The 17,123-nt window shown below is 33.6% G+C and overlaps 1 protein-coding gene across 1 annotated transcript in view; it reads left to right on the forward strand.

Moving 5' to 3' along the window:
- The window catches only part of Bmp5 (bone morphogenetic protein 5), a 115,209-nt gene that overhangs the window by 60,081 nt on the left and 38,005 nt on the right, over positions 1 to 17,123 (forward strand). The window contains exon 3 of the mRNA XM_027938247.2: positions 13,081 to 13,229. Within this exon, the coding sequence (XP_027794048.1) occupies positions 13,081 to 13,229 (149 nt within the window). The remainder of the gene's footprint in view (positions 1 to 13,080; positions 13,230 to 17,123) is intronic.

A 17,123-nucleotide genomic window follows, 5' to 3' on the forward strand; every position in this document is an offset into this window, starting at 1 on the left:
TGTAGACAAAGACTCATGTAAACTGTCACTGTATTATTATTTATAATCATAAATTTAAAACATTTCAAAGTTAAATGGAAAGAGAAAAACAGAACTTATGTTTTACTCTATTTCCTGGAAAGATAATAGCAAAAAATAATTTTGTTGTTAAAAATCTATTTAATAATACTGGAAAGTACCCAGGCTATAACATCAGTTGTCCAAAAGGAGTAAACATAATTATGTACAGTACTATGCTAATTTAAAATAAAGTTTTGTTTAAACAAATTGTAAAGAAGAAATCAAATATTCATTGCAGGCTTGTGAAGAATTTAAAATTTTAATTCTTTAACCTTTTCTGTATTTTCTAAAGTTTTATGATGAAGATTATTTTGATAACTTAAAATGAGCATAATTATAGTTGAGTGAGAGAGAGTGAAAAGATAATGAACAATTTTATGCTACTTTTATGTTTTTACAAAACATACAAAAAGCAGAATTCTCAGCTTCTCCCTGGTGGACAGCAGCAAACACCCAAGCACTAGGATTTAAAAATAAGTTGCTCTTATTTTTTTCTTAAATTATGGAAGACATTTTACCCCCAGAAAAAAAATGAGGATAAAGAACTAATTTTTTCTTTCATTTATTTGAGAATAAAAATTTCCTGCTAATTTGAAAATTTGACTTTAAATCTCTGAAAGGAAGAATAGGGTCAAAATACTTACAAATCATACAATCACAGTTAAAATGGAAAGTCTTTAAATATGAAAAAGTGATTTTAAGATCCAGTTAAAAAGTTTATTGATGGTAAAGGAAACACACACACACACACACACACACACACATTTCCTTTTGTTATTTTTAAAGCAAAAGTCACATCTCAAAAATTCTATCATTAGCCAAGTGTGGTGGTGTGTGCCTGTAATCCCAGTGGCTTGGGAGACTGAGGCAGGAGGATCTTGAGTTCAAAGCCAGCCTTGGCAATATAGCAAGGCACTTACCAATTCAATGAGACCTGTTTTTAAGTAAAATATAACAAAAGGGCTGGGGATATGGCTCAGTGGTTAGGCTCCATTTTGAATAAAAGTCAAAAACATTTGAAAGGTCAGTGCAGTTTGTGCTCTATGCATTTAACACATATATAGTTCCGCATATATAATTCTTACTTTCCCTAAGGAATTTCCTAGATGTGTCTGGGTAGGGATCCTTGCAGTAATCTAGACTGATGCTTTATGGATGTTTCATATTCAAAACGTCATTCAATGTATTAACCATATAGTCTGTGAATACTTTTGACAATGCTATGTAATCAAATTTAAAAACTGGCAGATTCATTATGTCATGTCTTGCCCCACTAACTTACTTTAGTAAGCCTCACAACTCATAAAATTATATGTAGTATTCCTACCATCTATCACCCCCCAATTTATGCCTACATGTATTTAAATGTGTGTAAGAGTATTCTGATATTTATCCAAATCTCTATTTTTCTTGGTATAAAGTTAACACACTTTGTATAATTTCACTTATTTAATCTTTCATATAAGGCTGACAGCCCCAAATTATTTATAGAAGGCATTGCTCTTCAGTCACACCTCATATATGTGGCATTATTGGGAAATGAGGTTTCCACATGATTGAATTTTCCAGATAATTCTGCTGAGTTTGGCATGCTTTTGTTAAGTGTCCACCATGTGGCAAGCATAGAGGACATAAGGCGGGGTAAATAAGACCTCAAAAGCTTATAGCCTGAGGGCTAGGGGCTGTGGTGGGCCTGCCTCACACAGACTTTAATAACTATAATACAGGGTGCTAAGCACTATGATGTAAGTATGCACTAAGTGTTGTGGAAATACAAATGAAGGAAAAATTAATTCTTTATGTGGGAGGGTGGGGACCTTAGGGGAAGCCTCTGAGTGGTTTTACCTTTCAGTTGAGTCTTTTGAGATTGGCTATAGGCAAACAGAGAGACAGAGAAAGAGACAGAGAAGAGAGATGTCATAGAGGAATTGTCCATAAATATTAAAATGCTTTAATGAATAGTTAATTAAATAATATTGTACAAATAAAATGATCCATGCCAGTATTACCACTAATAAGAATGGTAGGTAGCACTTAATGCATTTAAGAGATATTCACTATGTGTCTGGCTCTATATTTAGTGCTTTACTTGAATCAGATTTTTATCAAAAAAAAAAAATATATATATATATACATCTATATAAAAATCAAAGAAAATGTGCTATATATAAGTCAACATTTTCCTAATGCTTTGCTCTGAATATACATTTCTGTACTCCATTGCAAAAATATTTAAGCTAGCCTGTTCGATGTCATTAGCCACCTTCACTACTTGGATATATTTAGTTAAGCTGTCATCATTCCAGTTCACAGTCAGCTTCATTTTTACATCATCTCCTTCCTCCTGATTCTTTAAGATTTGGGATTCTTCTGTAGGCATTCTTTGGAATATACACTGACATTTTCTTTTCTTTTTTTAAATACCTTTATTGTATTTATTTATGTTTATGTGGTGCTGAGGATCGAACCCAGGGCCTCACACGTGCTAGGCGAGTGCTCTACTGGTGAGTCACAACCCCAGCCCTACACTGACTTTTTTTTTTTTTTTAACTGACATTTTCTACTCAGGGATATTTCCTAAGCTCTTGAGAGCAGTATACCACAGCAGAGAACTCAGATGTTAAATGATGTTGTCTCTAAAGCATATAAGAACAGTATGCAAACATAGCTTGTATACCTCTTTGTGCAGAAATCATCGTCTATCTCAGTGTTTCTCAACTGGGGCATCTTGGTCCCCTAGGAAACATTTAGCTATGTCTGGAGGTATTTTTGATTGTTACAATTAGTGAGGTTGGGGTTGGAGCTGTATGCATGCTTCTGGCATACGTGTGAGTATACTGAGATAAGTTATGTGGGTAAGGACATTACTAAACCTTCTGCAAGAGACAGGACACTGTTCTCCACAACACATATCACTAAGGTTGAGAAATTTCTGCTCTATTAGAATATTTAAGTCTTAAACCTAAATAACATGTATCTTTTAATTATTTTTTGACATTTGTCATTTTGGGTAATAAGATGAATAATATAAAAGAGCTCTTAGGAACTCGTTCTAGGTACATTGCTCACTCATTGGGTACAACATGTGGCTGGCTTATTGGTTGTAGTTTATCTTTTTTACTTGTTAAATAAAGGACCTACTATTTGTATACCTGGTAGCAACATTTAGATTTTTCTCTGCAGGGGAAAAATATGGGATGATGTAATTCAGGAAACCAGCTAAATATTAAAAATATCTTGATTGAATTTTCTTAGTCTGAATTCGACTTCCTTTTCATTTCTGCTGTAATATTCTTTCAATCCCAGGTAACATTATTATTTTACCTATTTTAATCTAGATATTTTAAATATACAATGAAATTAGATATTCTCAAAAACTGATATTTGGTGAGATTCACAGAATTTTAAAAGTTGCCATTCAAAAATATTAATCATTGAGTAAATACAAATTCTATTACTTTTAAGCCAAAACTGCTTGTGAAATAAACTTTTAACATAAACTCTGGAGAATATAATTTATTAATTTAGAGTCTCTTGCTAACATTCTCAGTACAAGAACTGTAGATTGGGTTCCTAAATGTTATAATGGCATTTACATCAAATACCTAGAAAAAGATGGATGTTTTCTCCTTTGGTGGCCATCATTTCACTTTTACTAGACTCCATAAGCTATTCAAAGAAAACAGGAAATGGAAGGAGGTGAAATAGTTACAAAAATAGAAACGCTGGGAAAAGTGATGTCATTGTGGACTGTAAGCTTTGTGCTTCGTGGAAATGAAATAGTATAGCATATTTTCCTCTAAAATTTATCTGTGTAGCCTCCAGCAATTTCCCAAAGCTTTTCTTGGCTTGGTTTAATGCTTCATGATTAGATAGGGGAGTAGCTATACTCTTGGTTAGCTATGTCTTTTCTTTCTCCTTATTCATACACACACACACACACACACACACACACACACACACACACACACCACCCCTAATGAGGAAACTAATTATATGACTATTTTAGATTTTGACTTTTTGTCCATGCACTTTTCTTGTGTTAAAATGGTGAGAGATGTTCTATTTTCTGAATATGAATTTAAATGCATCCTATAAACATCTCATATATCTGTCAATGAAAAATCTCTCAACTTGATTCTGTTTGCACTTACTTCCTCAAATTTTGCACTATTTCTCCTTTCCATATTTTTAACCAAGTTCACTGTGTATCTCTTACTCCGTCTCTCCTATGATATAAGGATGCTAGTTATATTGATTTAGGGCATTATCTTTTGAGTTCAAATGCAAAACTTTTTATAAATAAATAATATTTTAACAAGAAGGACAGAGTAAAATAACATGCACTGAATGGATCCTTTATTGGACTCCCATTTATCTTTCACTACAATCATTTTTATCAAGTGTACTATATCACAGACTCATGACAAATAAATATTCTTGCTCTATTTTAAATATGATTAACAAACATCTTAACTTGATTACCTTTACAAAGATACCGTTTCCAAGTAAGATCACATTCACAGGTGCCTGAGTTAGGACTTCAAGATACTTTTTTGAAAGACACAATTCAACTTATAATAGAGAGTAAGTCTGTTAGTATTTGGTAAGAGGAATGGAACCATTTTGAGTGACAGGAAATAAGGGATTTGTTGTAGGGATTTTACTTTCTGCCATCATGGGACCTGGATAAACAATTCATGTAAGGTTGTGGCTTTGACATCTGGTTGTGGGACTAATGTTGGTAATATAAATAAGGAAAAGGGAAGGAAAATTGATAAAAGAGAACAAGAACTAGAACTTGCCAGGATAAACTGGAAATCCCTGGACAAATTGAAACCCTTGTCTGACTCATGCTTCTCAAGCCTTCAGCTTCCATGATGTGAGTAACCTGCAGGGGAAGCTGATGTGCTTCATCATGAGTTGCACATAACTTTTGCCCAGCATGTACAGAAGCTGAAGGAGGTGATCTTGCAAGGGGAATTATAGGCTAGGTTTTCAGAAAGCGGGTTGTATCAATACTCAGTGGGAGCTGGAAGAGCTACAGCCTATTCCCCAGCAGAGCAGTGACAATGCATGTGAGCAGCGGGTAAGTCTGGTACTTTACTCATTGCCTAGTTATAAACTCAGCTGCTTCTTTCCTTCCACTATCCAACTCATGTGCAGATTTTTCTCATGGCTAACTTTTAACAAAGAACCAAAGAGGGAAGGGAATTTGGGGATACATACTTCCAGTTTAATTAATAGGGCAATATACAAAGGTACAGCAGCCCGATCAATACCTTTTATAACCATTCATAACTTCCAAAAGTATAATAGCAAAATAATTCTTCAGCCTTTTATTCCATCATTGGATGTTTTTTACTCCTTATCTGGCTAAACTGTATTCCCCGTTTGATATGCTGTAACTTCAGTCCTGAAATATGAGGTGAGGTACTATAAAAAACTACTTTTATTATATACTAAGTGGATGAGGAATGGAAGAGGAAAAAGATAACTGGTTAATATATGCATACATATGTTAATATCAAAATAAGGAAGAAATACCATAATAATATACTCCTCATTTCTATAACTGGTCATATATTTGGAATTGGTATGTGTAAATTCCTTTTTCCACTATCCAGTTCATATCCTCTTTGTTTTAGCAAGAACTATAGCTGGTTATTTTTCTTTACCTAGTGAGATAAACCAAACACTGATTCTTTATTTTATTACATTAGCACAGCTGGGGATTGAACCAGAGCCTCATGCATGCAAGGCAACTGCTCTATTACTGAGCTACATCCCCAGCCTTTATTTATTTAATTTTATTTTGTGACAGGGTCTCACTAAGTTGCCCAGGCAAGCCTTGAACTTGAGATACTCTTGTGTCAGCCTCCTGAGTAGTGGAATTACAGGCATGTTTGGCGTTGCCCAGCTAAACATTGATTCTTAAAGTCTTTGGCTCATTATTAATAATGACTGTAGAGAGCTACAGTTTCCCATTGAATTGTGTTACATGAGAAGAGATTACTAAGAAATAATACTCCAGGCAACTCCTTGTATTCTTCCTTACTCATATTATGGTGACAACAGTCCATTTTATTTTGATATTTAGGATCATTTATCCCACATAGTATAGTAGATTCTTATTGACTTTTTGATTCAGACTCATGAGAATGCCAAAATGGCCAGGTGGCTTTTTCAACTTCCAATCTAAAGGAACCATTGCTATCTCTATTAGTGTCAGAATTGTGCCATTGGGGACAAAGAGCTTTGGACCACTCAGAGACAAATGTTTCAGCAATCAGAAGCAAAACTTTTGCTAGTTTGATTAGGCAGAGTGAGTGAATAAGAAGAGGCCTGCCATTCCTAGCCTTTGATTTCCAGACCTATGATTCATCTGGCTATGAGAGAAAATAGTTATACTGGCTATCTTAGTTATTGATTTAGATAATATAAAAATCGTATTCCTTTAGATAGTATTTCTATGGATATAAGTTTATTCTTGTAAGACATTGGCATCCAATTTGTGGAATAACTCAGTCATCAAAATACCATTCCATTGTCCTGGACCAGGATTTCAAAGTGATGTGAAACCTCAACATCAGTGAATTCCATGAGCATGAGAACATTCTGTCCTCTGTTTTCTCTAAAATGAATTTGTGAACCAGTAGCAATGCTGTATACAATTCTGTGAATAAGTGAATTAAACATTCTATAAGTTCATGATTGGTGATTTTGTGAGAAGCATCAAGGGCAGATAAGGCAAATCCATGTTCATCATAACTATTCCAGGGCTGGGGATATGGCTTAGTTGATAGAGTGCGTGCCTTGCATGCACATGGCCACATGGCCCTGGGTTTGATCCCCAGCACCAAAAAAACAAAACAAAACAAAAAAAAACATAATACCTATTACAGAAAGTACATAGTACTGTCCTTCTAGTGCTGAAGTCAGTTGTCCAAAATGATAAATCAAACACAAGGTGGCTGTCTAATCCCTCTGGGGAACACTACCAGAAGGAGTTATTGCAGAGATTTGACTTCCATGATGGTGTGATTTAACAGTCCACGTAAGGTTTTTGTTTTGCTTTCAATGCTGGACATTAGGTTCACAGGACAGTCAGAAAGGAAAGATAGGTGTGAGTTTGAGGAAAAAAGAAAAAAAAAAAAAAAGCACAACCTGTGAAGATATCTGGAACCCATGAAGACAAACAAACCTATCCTCAAGCCACCAACTTCAATGATGCAGGTGTTTTCTGGCTACCAGATCCTTACAGGTGTTCACATGCTTTGCCCTGGATCCTGAGAAACAGAATTAAGGAGAATTAGTGGGATCTTAAAAAGCTGTGGGTACAACTTCTGCTCACACCAATAAATGGTGCCAGCATATGTTGACAATACTCCTAAGCTATAATAATGCTTGATCATAAAGCAGACTTCCAAGCATAAATAAGACTACTGCTTTTACTTTCACTTTCCAAATGTTACCTAAGTTTCTTTTGTAGCCAACCCTAATCTAAAATCATGCAGAAGGGTTCCAGTTTTGTCGAATTGACATAGTAATATAAAACTACCATAAAGAGTGTATAAATGTTAAACTGAAAAAAGTGAATGAGTTAGTGAATAGATGGATGGATTTGTGTGATGTTTTAAGTCACTCTTTGGCTCCATTTTGACCCAAGTGGGTTGTTTTAACCTAGTGGCTCAGTTCAAACTTTTAGTGTTCCAATCCAAAACCCCAATGATTTCTTTTTTTTTAGAATAACTAAAACAATTAAGGCATAGTTTGGGACTAAAGGGAGCTGTTATTTTATAAGAGAAAGTTTTCTGAAATTGGCATATGGAAACCTGAGCTGTTCCTCCAATTGCCTGAGTGACCATGGGAAATCAATTTATTTCTACTGAAAATTCCTCATGAATAAACTGCTTTGCTAAATAATTCATATCTCACTAATTCTAAAATTCTGTGATTTATTTTAATTACTTTCAGGGGTAAAAATCACAAACAACTGATTTCACATCAGACACTTTCAGACATAATCTTTTTGTGGTCTGCTAATAAGATTATCCCATTTATTCAGCTCAATAGGTGGGAAAGAAAATGAGCATTTCAAACATCTGATACAACCTGCAGGGTTACTACTAGGCATGTTTTCACTTCTTATATGTCTGATTGTAAGGAGAACACATTATCATGATATAACCATATAAATAAAGATATTCCCTTTACCCGGGTAAAAAAGTCAAACAAATGAAGAATAGGAAATTGAATATTTATGCACTTGGATTTGTGTCTAGACATAGGTATATGATGAGTACACTTAACATGGTCATAACTATAAGAGTTTATTAACATAATTAGTTTTACTCTTTTTTTCCCTTAAGGTACAGGGAATTGAACCTTTCATGCATGCTAGGCAAGCACTCTACCCCTGAGCCACATTCCCAGCCCTATGTATGCATATTTTAAATCATGATTATAAAATAATTTATTTTTCTTGTGTTACTCTTGAAACATATATGTGATGACTCTTTTCAAACATGTATTTTTGACATTATATATTTATCACTGGAGTCATATTTTGAATCATATATTACAGAGTTAAAAAGTAAATGGTCTTCACTTCCATTTTTGTTACTTCAAAAAGAGTGATTTTTAAAATTTGTGTATGATATTGTCAATAGAAATACTGCCATCAAAAGCCCAAGTATCCACAGGTTTTGCTGTGGATAAATGTTGTATCTCAAATGCAATATCTACTTCTATGCTTATGTAAGTTGTTTTTAAAAGGGCGAATTACTAAGACAGGCAATAGTTGGATATTTGAGACAATATTCTTAGGAATGATTATTATATTTCTTGGGTCTTCTTCTTTTGTACTTCCTCCTTTTTCTTCCTCTCCTCATTCTGTTAACCCCTCTTTCTCCCTTTGTCTTTTTTTTCCTTCTAGTAAACAATTCTAACAGCTAATTTGAAAAATCCAAATTGAATATTGATTAATGTCATTTGAAGGCAATGTGGCTTCCCACATATTACATTTCCAAATCTCACAGGTCAAAATTAAGCAATTAACAGACATTTGTGTTATGGTAGATCATGTAAAGATTCAACAATAACTTGTCTGTTCTTTCTTTCTAATATATATCATATATTGTCTCCATATTATATTATATTGTATTATATATCAGTCTTGAGAAAACCTTTTAAGTTTTTATCATACCATGTTTTTATACACAGGGAAGCAGAGGCTGAGAAATTCCTTGGTTGTTCAAGTTCTGTCCCCAAATCCTTTTATTTCATTATAGTCCACAGATAATGGAATAAAGAAGATAAAGTTAAGTTTTAGCTCTTCCATGATCATGATTTTAGATATTTATCTCAGTTTTCCATTCTACCAATTTGTATTCTCAGATGAGTCATAAAAATGGTGGTAACTCAAATTATGCCTCCTGCCGCTCAGTCTTGAGTAATGTCTCTACCCTTCTGAAATTTTAAGATTCCCAAGGCTTGTATGCAAAATTCTTTTCTCTTTCAATAGATAAAAAGCACTCTCACAAATAAGTATGTACCAACCCAATGATTTCCCATACATGATTAGACATATCTAAACCTCTGGTTAAAGTCAGATCTGCTCAAATGTATTTGTATTGAATATAAGAGTTTATAAACAGTGTATATTATATTTTTATCTTTGAATACTTATACTTAATATGCCTAGATATTTCATATCAAATAAATCTATTTGGGTGAGTACTGCAAATTCTTTATCTTTTTGTTGTTGGTTGTTTGCAGTACTACAGACTGAATCTAGGGCCCCTGATTGCTAAGCAAGTGCTCTACTACTGAGCTGTATCCCCAGGAACCTTCCCCCTCCTTTTAAATTTTTATTTTGAGACAAGGTCTCTCTGTGTTGTTGAAGTGGGATTGAACTTGCAATCTTCCTCCTTGGGCCTCAGAGTGGAAGAGATAACAGGTATACCTTGTCACACCTATTTGACAAGGTATACCTTGTCAAACCCATTAAACAAGATTCAGCTTTCAAAAATGCATGATGACTTCATTGGCTGGAAAGCAAATTATTATGCTGATTTATATCATGATTTATATCATGATTTATATCATTCAGGCAAATGCCAAAATTTTACCTGAAAAGGAAAAATACAATTTTAGTTGTTATAAATCTCTATCAATATAAATTTATTTTCACATATTTGTTTTTGCAAACATTTCACTATTGGTAAAATTGCTGTAATGTCAACAAATACTGCATATTTTCATATAGGATTTTCCTTCCTTTTATAAAAGAAATACTTTTAAACAGTGTTCCAGGCTGAATTTTGAGTCCCTCCCCACAAATTCATGTTGAAGTCCTAGCCTTCAGTAAGACTTAGCCTCCATATGAGCTAATTTGAAGATAGGTGCTTTGCAGCGGTAATCAAGTTGAAGTGGGGTCATTAGGGTAGGTCCTAATTCAATTTGACTAATGTCAAAGTTGGACACAGAGACATTTATAGAGGGAAGATGATTATCTATATGCTGAGAACCCTGGAATAGCTTCTTCCTTCAGACTTCAGAATTCTGCTAACACTTTGAGTTTGGAAGTATATCCCCCAAAACTATGAGACAATAAATTTGTCTTGTTTAAATAACCTAGTCTGCGGTATTATATTATGGAAACCTTGAGAAATTAACACAAATACCATTCTGAAATATTTTCTTGCATTCATTCATGTAAATGGATTTTATTTACTTTGCTAGAAGGTAGATTTTAATTTTAGTTTTGCTAAAGTTAATTTTCCTGAAAATTAGTTTTATTATCATTGTATGAAATATAAAGGGATTATAGAATTATTTCTGCTATAAGTAGATATATTTTTCTATATGTGATTTCTCTCTACTGTATACTTTATAAATAAACTTTAACATTTTTATAAGAATTTCTTCAAAAAGTTAAAATAGTGAGACAATCAATTTTAACAAGTTTATTTTATACTGTTCGTAGGAAATGCTTAGGATATTTTACTATTTCCACTGATACAAGTTCCATATTTCAGTGGACAAATTTTATGCTTCAAAAAATCATATTTAACTTTTGAAGAATGGGTGGGGATTTATTTTAAGATACTATTTTGAAAAGTGCTCTATGAGTAAAAATTATACTATTGCTTTCACTGAGATTATTAGTAATAGCTTTGATTTTCTGAAGAGATGTCTTTCAAAAGTTATCTTTGTTCTTTTTTTATTTTTTCAAGTGTTTTAAGAATGGCATTATATGCTTTGTGGAGTTGATTAGGACATTTTTTACCATATTTCAAGTGAAACTTGAAAGCAGTGGAGCCCTTGAGTATTTCTTAAGTCACAGAGTGACTCCTTCTTCTGTTTAAGAAGTGAATACTGTGGTTGATTCCAAGATTACAGTCTGAGAGATATTTAGCAAATATCTCAAAGCTTTAAGGACAATCCTTCTTTTCTTGGATTATGTTTTTTTGGTGGGTTTTCCAAGTTAGGAGAAAGAGGAAGAATTTGATTGACATTCTATGACCCTGTGACTATAATGGGTCCTTAAAATTCAAGTTTGAACTAAATGAATACTTTTATCACATTGTACTGTATGCTTGTCATGTCTGCAGTATCTGAAACTGAGTCATTTGTCACATCTAACAAAGCAGCTGAAGGCTTCCTCTAGAAAACACTATTATTGAAATGGTATAGACAGAGTAAAGTAGGTGTAGTTCAATATAGGATAGCCAGATGATTTAATTGATCCTATTACACTTATTTAACTTATCTAGACCAATGGGAGAATAGTATAAGTCAAATTAAAGAAACAAAGATGTCAGTTCTAAAATATTCAATGAGCGTGTTTTACTTTCATTTCTGTTAAAAATAGTTTTATTTTCAATTTTAGGGTTCTTTGCTAAGATAAATAATATATGTGATTTATTCAAAAATTGTTTTTTACATTTTGTAAGCCACTTTTGAAGTGACTTCTATGATGTAGATTGATAGCAAATGCAGTAGAATAGTACTGTACTTATGACATACCTCATTTTCTCTATATAAGTAAAATGCTTTTAAATAGATTCAGCATAGTATAAAAGGTCATAAAATGTATAATAGTACTATTTCTACTTTACCTTGAAGGAGTTTCAATTTCATTATAATTAACCTATTTGAGCTTTAATTTCATCAATATGAATGATTAAGTGAAATTTAATAAAGATAAAATGTCAGAAATAGTTAACATTTAGCTTAGAGGCTGCTGGTAGTAAGGAAACAATGAACAAAATAATCTGCTATACTTCAACAAGTATATACATTTGTGAATTTAATGATAAAATCAAATTTCATAAATGTTAACAACCACACCCTATGCAGACTATCCTGGAACAGGCAAGTTCCTTTTCATAGCCACAACTGTCCCTGGGGACTTACTCTTGCAGAGGATGTTATTTTCAGTCATTGTAGGTTGTGCCTCTCAACTCATGGGATTCATCACTTAATACAACAGTGCCCTCTGTGACCCCTCTTGGCCTTCAGTATCCATATAACAATTATAATGAAAAATGGAAAATATTAGAAAACTATCCCTGAAACAGATGCTTGACTCATATCCTGCCTGTGCTCCATTCTTTTGAGAATCCATATTCATCCAACATGGAGCAGCTTCTTTCATTTCTGACTGTATTTATTTGATCCTTTGTTTTGAGGACTACTTACAGATGTTAGTTTGAGGGAATACTGATGACCAGGGACCAGATTAAGACCACTAAGTCAGTTTGGATAGGCCAGGAAGAAGCAGGAAAATGGAAATTACTTTCAGATATTACTAATCTGCATCAGGTTTGGATTAGGAGACCAGCAATAAAGGGTTATGTATCTTATTACTCATCACTTGAGTCACTTGTTCCCTTGTTCTTTAATCAACTTCTGTTATTTTAAAGAGTGCTTTTGAAATGTTTTCACTTAAGGATAGGAAATGATGATCTTCATTCAAACCTTTAACTTATTTTTTGTTTCTTTTCTCCTTAGGGATGCAGATCTGTTCCTGTTAGACACAAGAAGGGTCCAGGCTTTAGATGTGGGTTGGCTTGTCTTTGATATCACTGTGACCAGCAATCATTGGGTGATTAATCCACAGAACAATTTGGGCTTACAGCTCTGTGCAGAAACAGGGGATGGTAAGCACTGAATTTCATTTTTTTTTTTTGTGGGGATTCATTGAATACATTGAGAGTCATTGCTTTGTGTGGGATTTAACCAATATGTGTTTTACACTTATTTATAGAGTATAACACATTCCATATGATCATGCAGTATATTAATTAGTTAACTGATTTAGGTACTCATTCATCCACTACACATTTCTTTGCAGGCTTTGAGGATGGGAGGTAAAGAAAAAGATTATACTGCTCCTGACCTCAAGGAATTTTCAGTCTGGTGTTCAGGACCTGGGTGAAAACAAGTAACTACTATAGAATAAGAATACCAAAAGACAGCCATATGCAAAATGCTATGGAGCTATGTTTTGATTGTGGTGGTAGTTGTACAACTATTTAATTTGTAAAAATTTATAAGTCTGTACATCAAAGAAGAGTGAGAATTACTGTAGACAAATTTTATCTCAAAATGGGACTAAAAAGTGACAAATATCCAAAAAGTGCTAGAGAAACCAAGGAGATGTCAGGGATATAAGGGAGGAGAGAAGATGAAATTCAAACAAGAGTCTCAAAAATTTCATAAAATAATATCAAATTAGGTGATAATACAGTCCCATGTTTGGTCAAAGACAACTGTTCCAGAATTGTTTGTGGGAGGGTCTGTAGGAAATCTTTTATTTAAAAAGCCACAGAAGAAATTCTAATTTTTATGCTCCCAATTTTTATTGAGTGCCTACTATTTGCCATGTGTTTGGTTGAATATTGGAGATACAATGGTGAACAAAGGCAGAGTTGCTCTAAGAGGTTTATAATCAAATGAGACATGGGATAGTAATCACACAGTAACCTTGGTGAACACATGTCACTATAAGCTGAGGAGTCCGGTGGACATGTGAACATCAATGAGAAGATCTGAATTACAATCTGAAAGATAAAGAATATATGATTAGGGGAAGAAATTGGTAGGGGTGGGGACAAGCGTTTTGGAGAAATGGAACATAATTTGTAAAGACTATGTGAAGAAAGACTTTGGCACATTCAATTAGAAGTTCAGGGAAGCCAAGGCCAATATATTCAGAGCATTGTCAGCCTCTAATCACGCCAAACATTCCAAATTGAAATTTAGACTTCCAGTTCATTTGAAATCATATTTCTCAGGATAGGAGGATAGAGCATAATATCTTTAATGATGTGTTGACTTGATTAATGATTTTAAAACATTTAGAAATACACTATGAGGATATATGTGGTGCTCATGCCTCTACCTTACAAATGTTACCATCAGTCTTGTGGAGGCTAATCTTTAAGAAGAGAATAAACCTTATTTAAGTTCACTGCCTTTAGCTTTCCTCAGAATCACACAAGAGAATATTAGCCACAGAGCCTGTCTCATTCATTCCTCCTCTGTGTATTTCACTAAAAGCCTACTTAATAAGCGACAGAGTGAAGTACAAGTTGGGTCTGTTTGGGACAGGCTAAGACTCCATTGGTGGCATTTTTTCCACCTATAATAACTCACAGCCTGTGGATCATATCATAAACAGTGTTGTAACTCCAAGGATTGAACATATAGAATGAGGATGACAGAAACAAATTAAGCAGATCACAGGGTTAGTCTAGTGAAGATTTCATGAAACTCAAATTCTGATCTGGATAAAGAAAGTTCTTTCTCACTGAGAGTGTTAGGGACAAAGTTTCATACCTTTCCTCCACCCCAATCCAGACCTTTCTATAGATCTTAATTACAACACTGAACTTTTGAATTTTTATAAACAATTCAAGTATTTTGGATTATAGGTTATTTCCCTATTATGGTTTTGAGATTATTGTTAAGGATCCTCAGAGTTCAAGCATTATAAATGTAGGCTGAGAAAAGCACATGTTTAAATAATCTTCCAAGAATTCTTACAATGTTAAACTACTGTACATTTATGGTCAGAAATGTGACTGGGAAATCTGCACCGTGGGGGTAAGCCAATCGTTTCTTCCCTGGTATGTGGCCCAAACAAGAAAAATTAAATTAGTGGTATGTGCTTCTCCCAGTCTTTTCCTTGGGGATATGCTTGAAATGTCTAACTAAACAAATCAAGAAATCTATGAAATATGATCAGCCTGTTTCCTTTTGATTTCAACCCCCCTCGTCCCACATGAATTTTCTTAAATTTCATTCTTTTGTTTTTTTTCACTCTTTTCTTATATTTCTTTTACAATTTGTATAACCTAACTTCTGTCTTTCTGTGAATTTATCTTTTTTTTTCCTCTGAGAACTACTTTGTATTTTGAGTTTTCCTTTCTCTTATTTCTCTTTTATCTCATAGGTAATTTTACTTTAAGTACTATTATATTATTTCTCTATTTTTTTGATCCTAAAATGAACTAACATTTAACTCTTCAAAGGTTTCCAAATTTTAGGATTTGTTTTGAGATATGGCCTTTTTGTTTTTCTAATATCGTCTAATTTGAAGTATATTAAAATAGTTGCATGTGCTAGGCTAGCTGGATTTTTGCTTTATGCAATCCTTAAAATAGATTTTAACCAGAAGTGGAGACTACATGGCCTTGGAAAAGCAAGTGACCTTCCTGGTACCATAGTTTTATTAACTGCAATCTCATGGAGACTAACACATGACGTTTTTCTATAAATATGAAGAACCAGATGCTTCAGTGTGTTAGAGTGTCACTCATTACCACTGCTGGCATTCCTAGTGCGACATTGCTTCTAACTGAACTAACAGACCATCTTTTATTGGCAATAATTGTTTCTGAGTATGTTTATTTCTCAGCAAAAGAATTTAGAAATCAAAAGTATACTACTCAGGAAAGTCTGCTTTCAAATTCATTTGCTGGCTATTATTCATTTACCTGACATAAAATTACTGTCTATACATGTTAAAAGTTGAAATGTTCAAAGAGCATATACCTGGGACACAGATACATGTGTGTGTATTTAACTATAGAAAGAATAAAATGCCTTCCTGATAAAAAATATGCAATTAAGACACTGTGAAAGTCAGAATATAGATGATTAAGAGCAAATAGAACAAAGCCAAAAGAGCCTTGGTTGGGGTGGCTTTTAAGCTGCATCAGCTGGGTAGGCTGTTAAGTAGTAGAGATGAAGAAGAAATCACAGGGGTGGTAGTGAGAACAAGAGAGAATTCATTCCTGGATGAGGAAACAATGTGAGTAAATACATAGAATGGCAAATGCATGGCATATTCTAGAAAAAAGTTATAGTATAGAACTGGATAAAACAATACTTATGTATAAAATATGGTTGCAGATGCTATTAGGAAAGTGATCTAGGAACAATTCATGGGAGAAACATGGCCTCTAAATTAAGTATACTGTATTCTTGTAACTTAGTTCCTAAGTCATAAAAGAACTAGGCTTGTTGCTTAAATAAATCACAGGAACACAATTATGATTACATAGTTGAATGAATATCCATTTCAGGAGGTCCTGGCATGTGTATCTCTCCTTCATAACTATATCCTTGATGCTTGGCATAGTGCAGGTTGTAAATGCTAAAAAGATGTCGTGGATGATCATTGAATGAGCTTGTTATTTAAGAAGTTCTTTTAGGCCATCTGCCAGTGAACATGTCTAAAGAAGATTTTTTGATGTTTATTTGGGGTGATTCTTAACCAAACCAATTTGATATAACACAGAAGCAAAATTTTGTAGAGCAAACCTGTATACTGCAATAGTTAAATAGTTTCGATTATAAGGTGAGAAAAGTCAGTGATGTATATTATTAAATTTAGTTTACCTTACCTCTGTGAAAAAATAGCAAAAAGGACTAAATATATTTTGGAAATCAAAAGGCTGTTAAAATCAAAAGTAGCACTATGATTCCTCAGAGCGCCTGTGCAAAATATGGCAGTTTGTGGAATACTCTTGTTAGAAATTTGTTAA

The sequence above is a fragment of the Marmota flaviventris genome, chromosome 6 (genome assembly GCF_047511675.1).
Source record: "Marmota flaviventris isolate mMarFla1 chromosome 6, mMarFla1.hap1, whole genome shotgun sequence".
Lineage (NCBI taxonomy): Eukaryota > Metazoa > Chordata > Mammalia > Rodentia > Sciuridae > Marmota > Marmota flaviventris.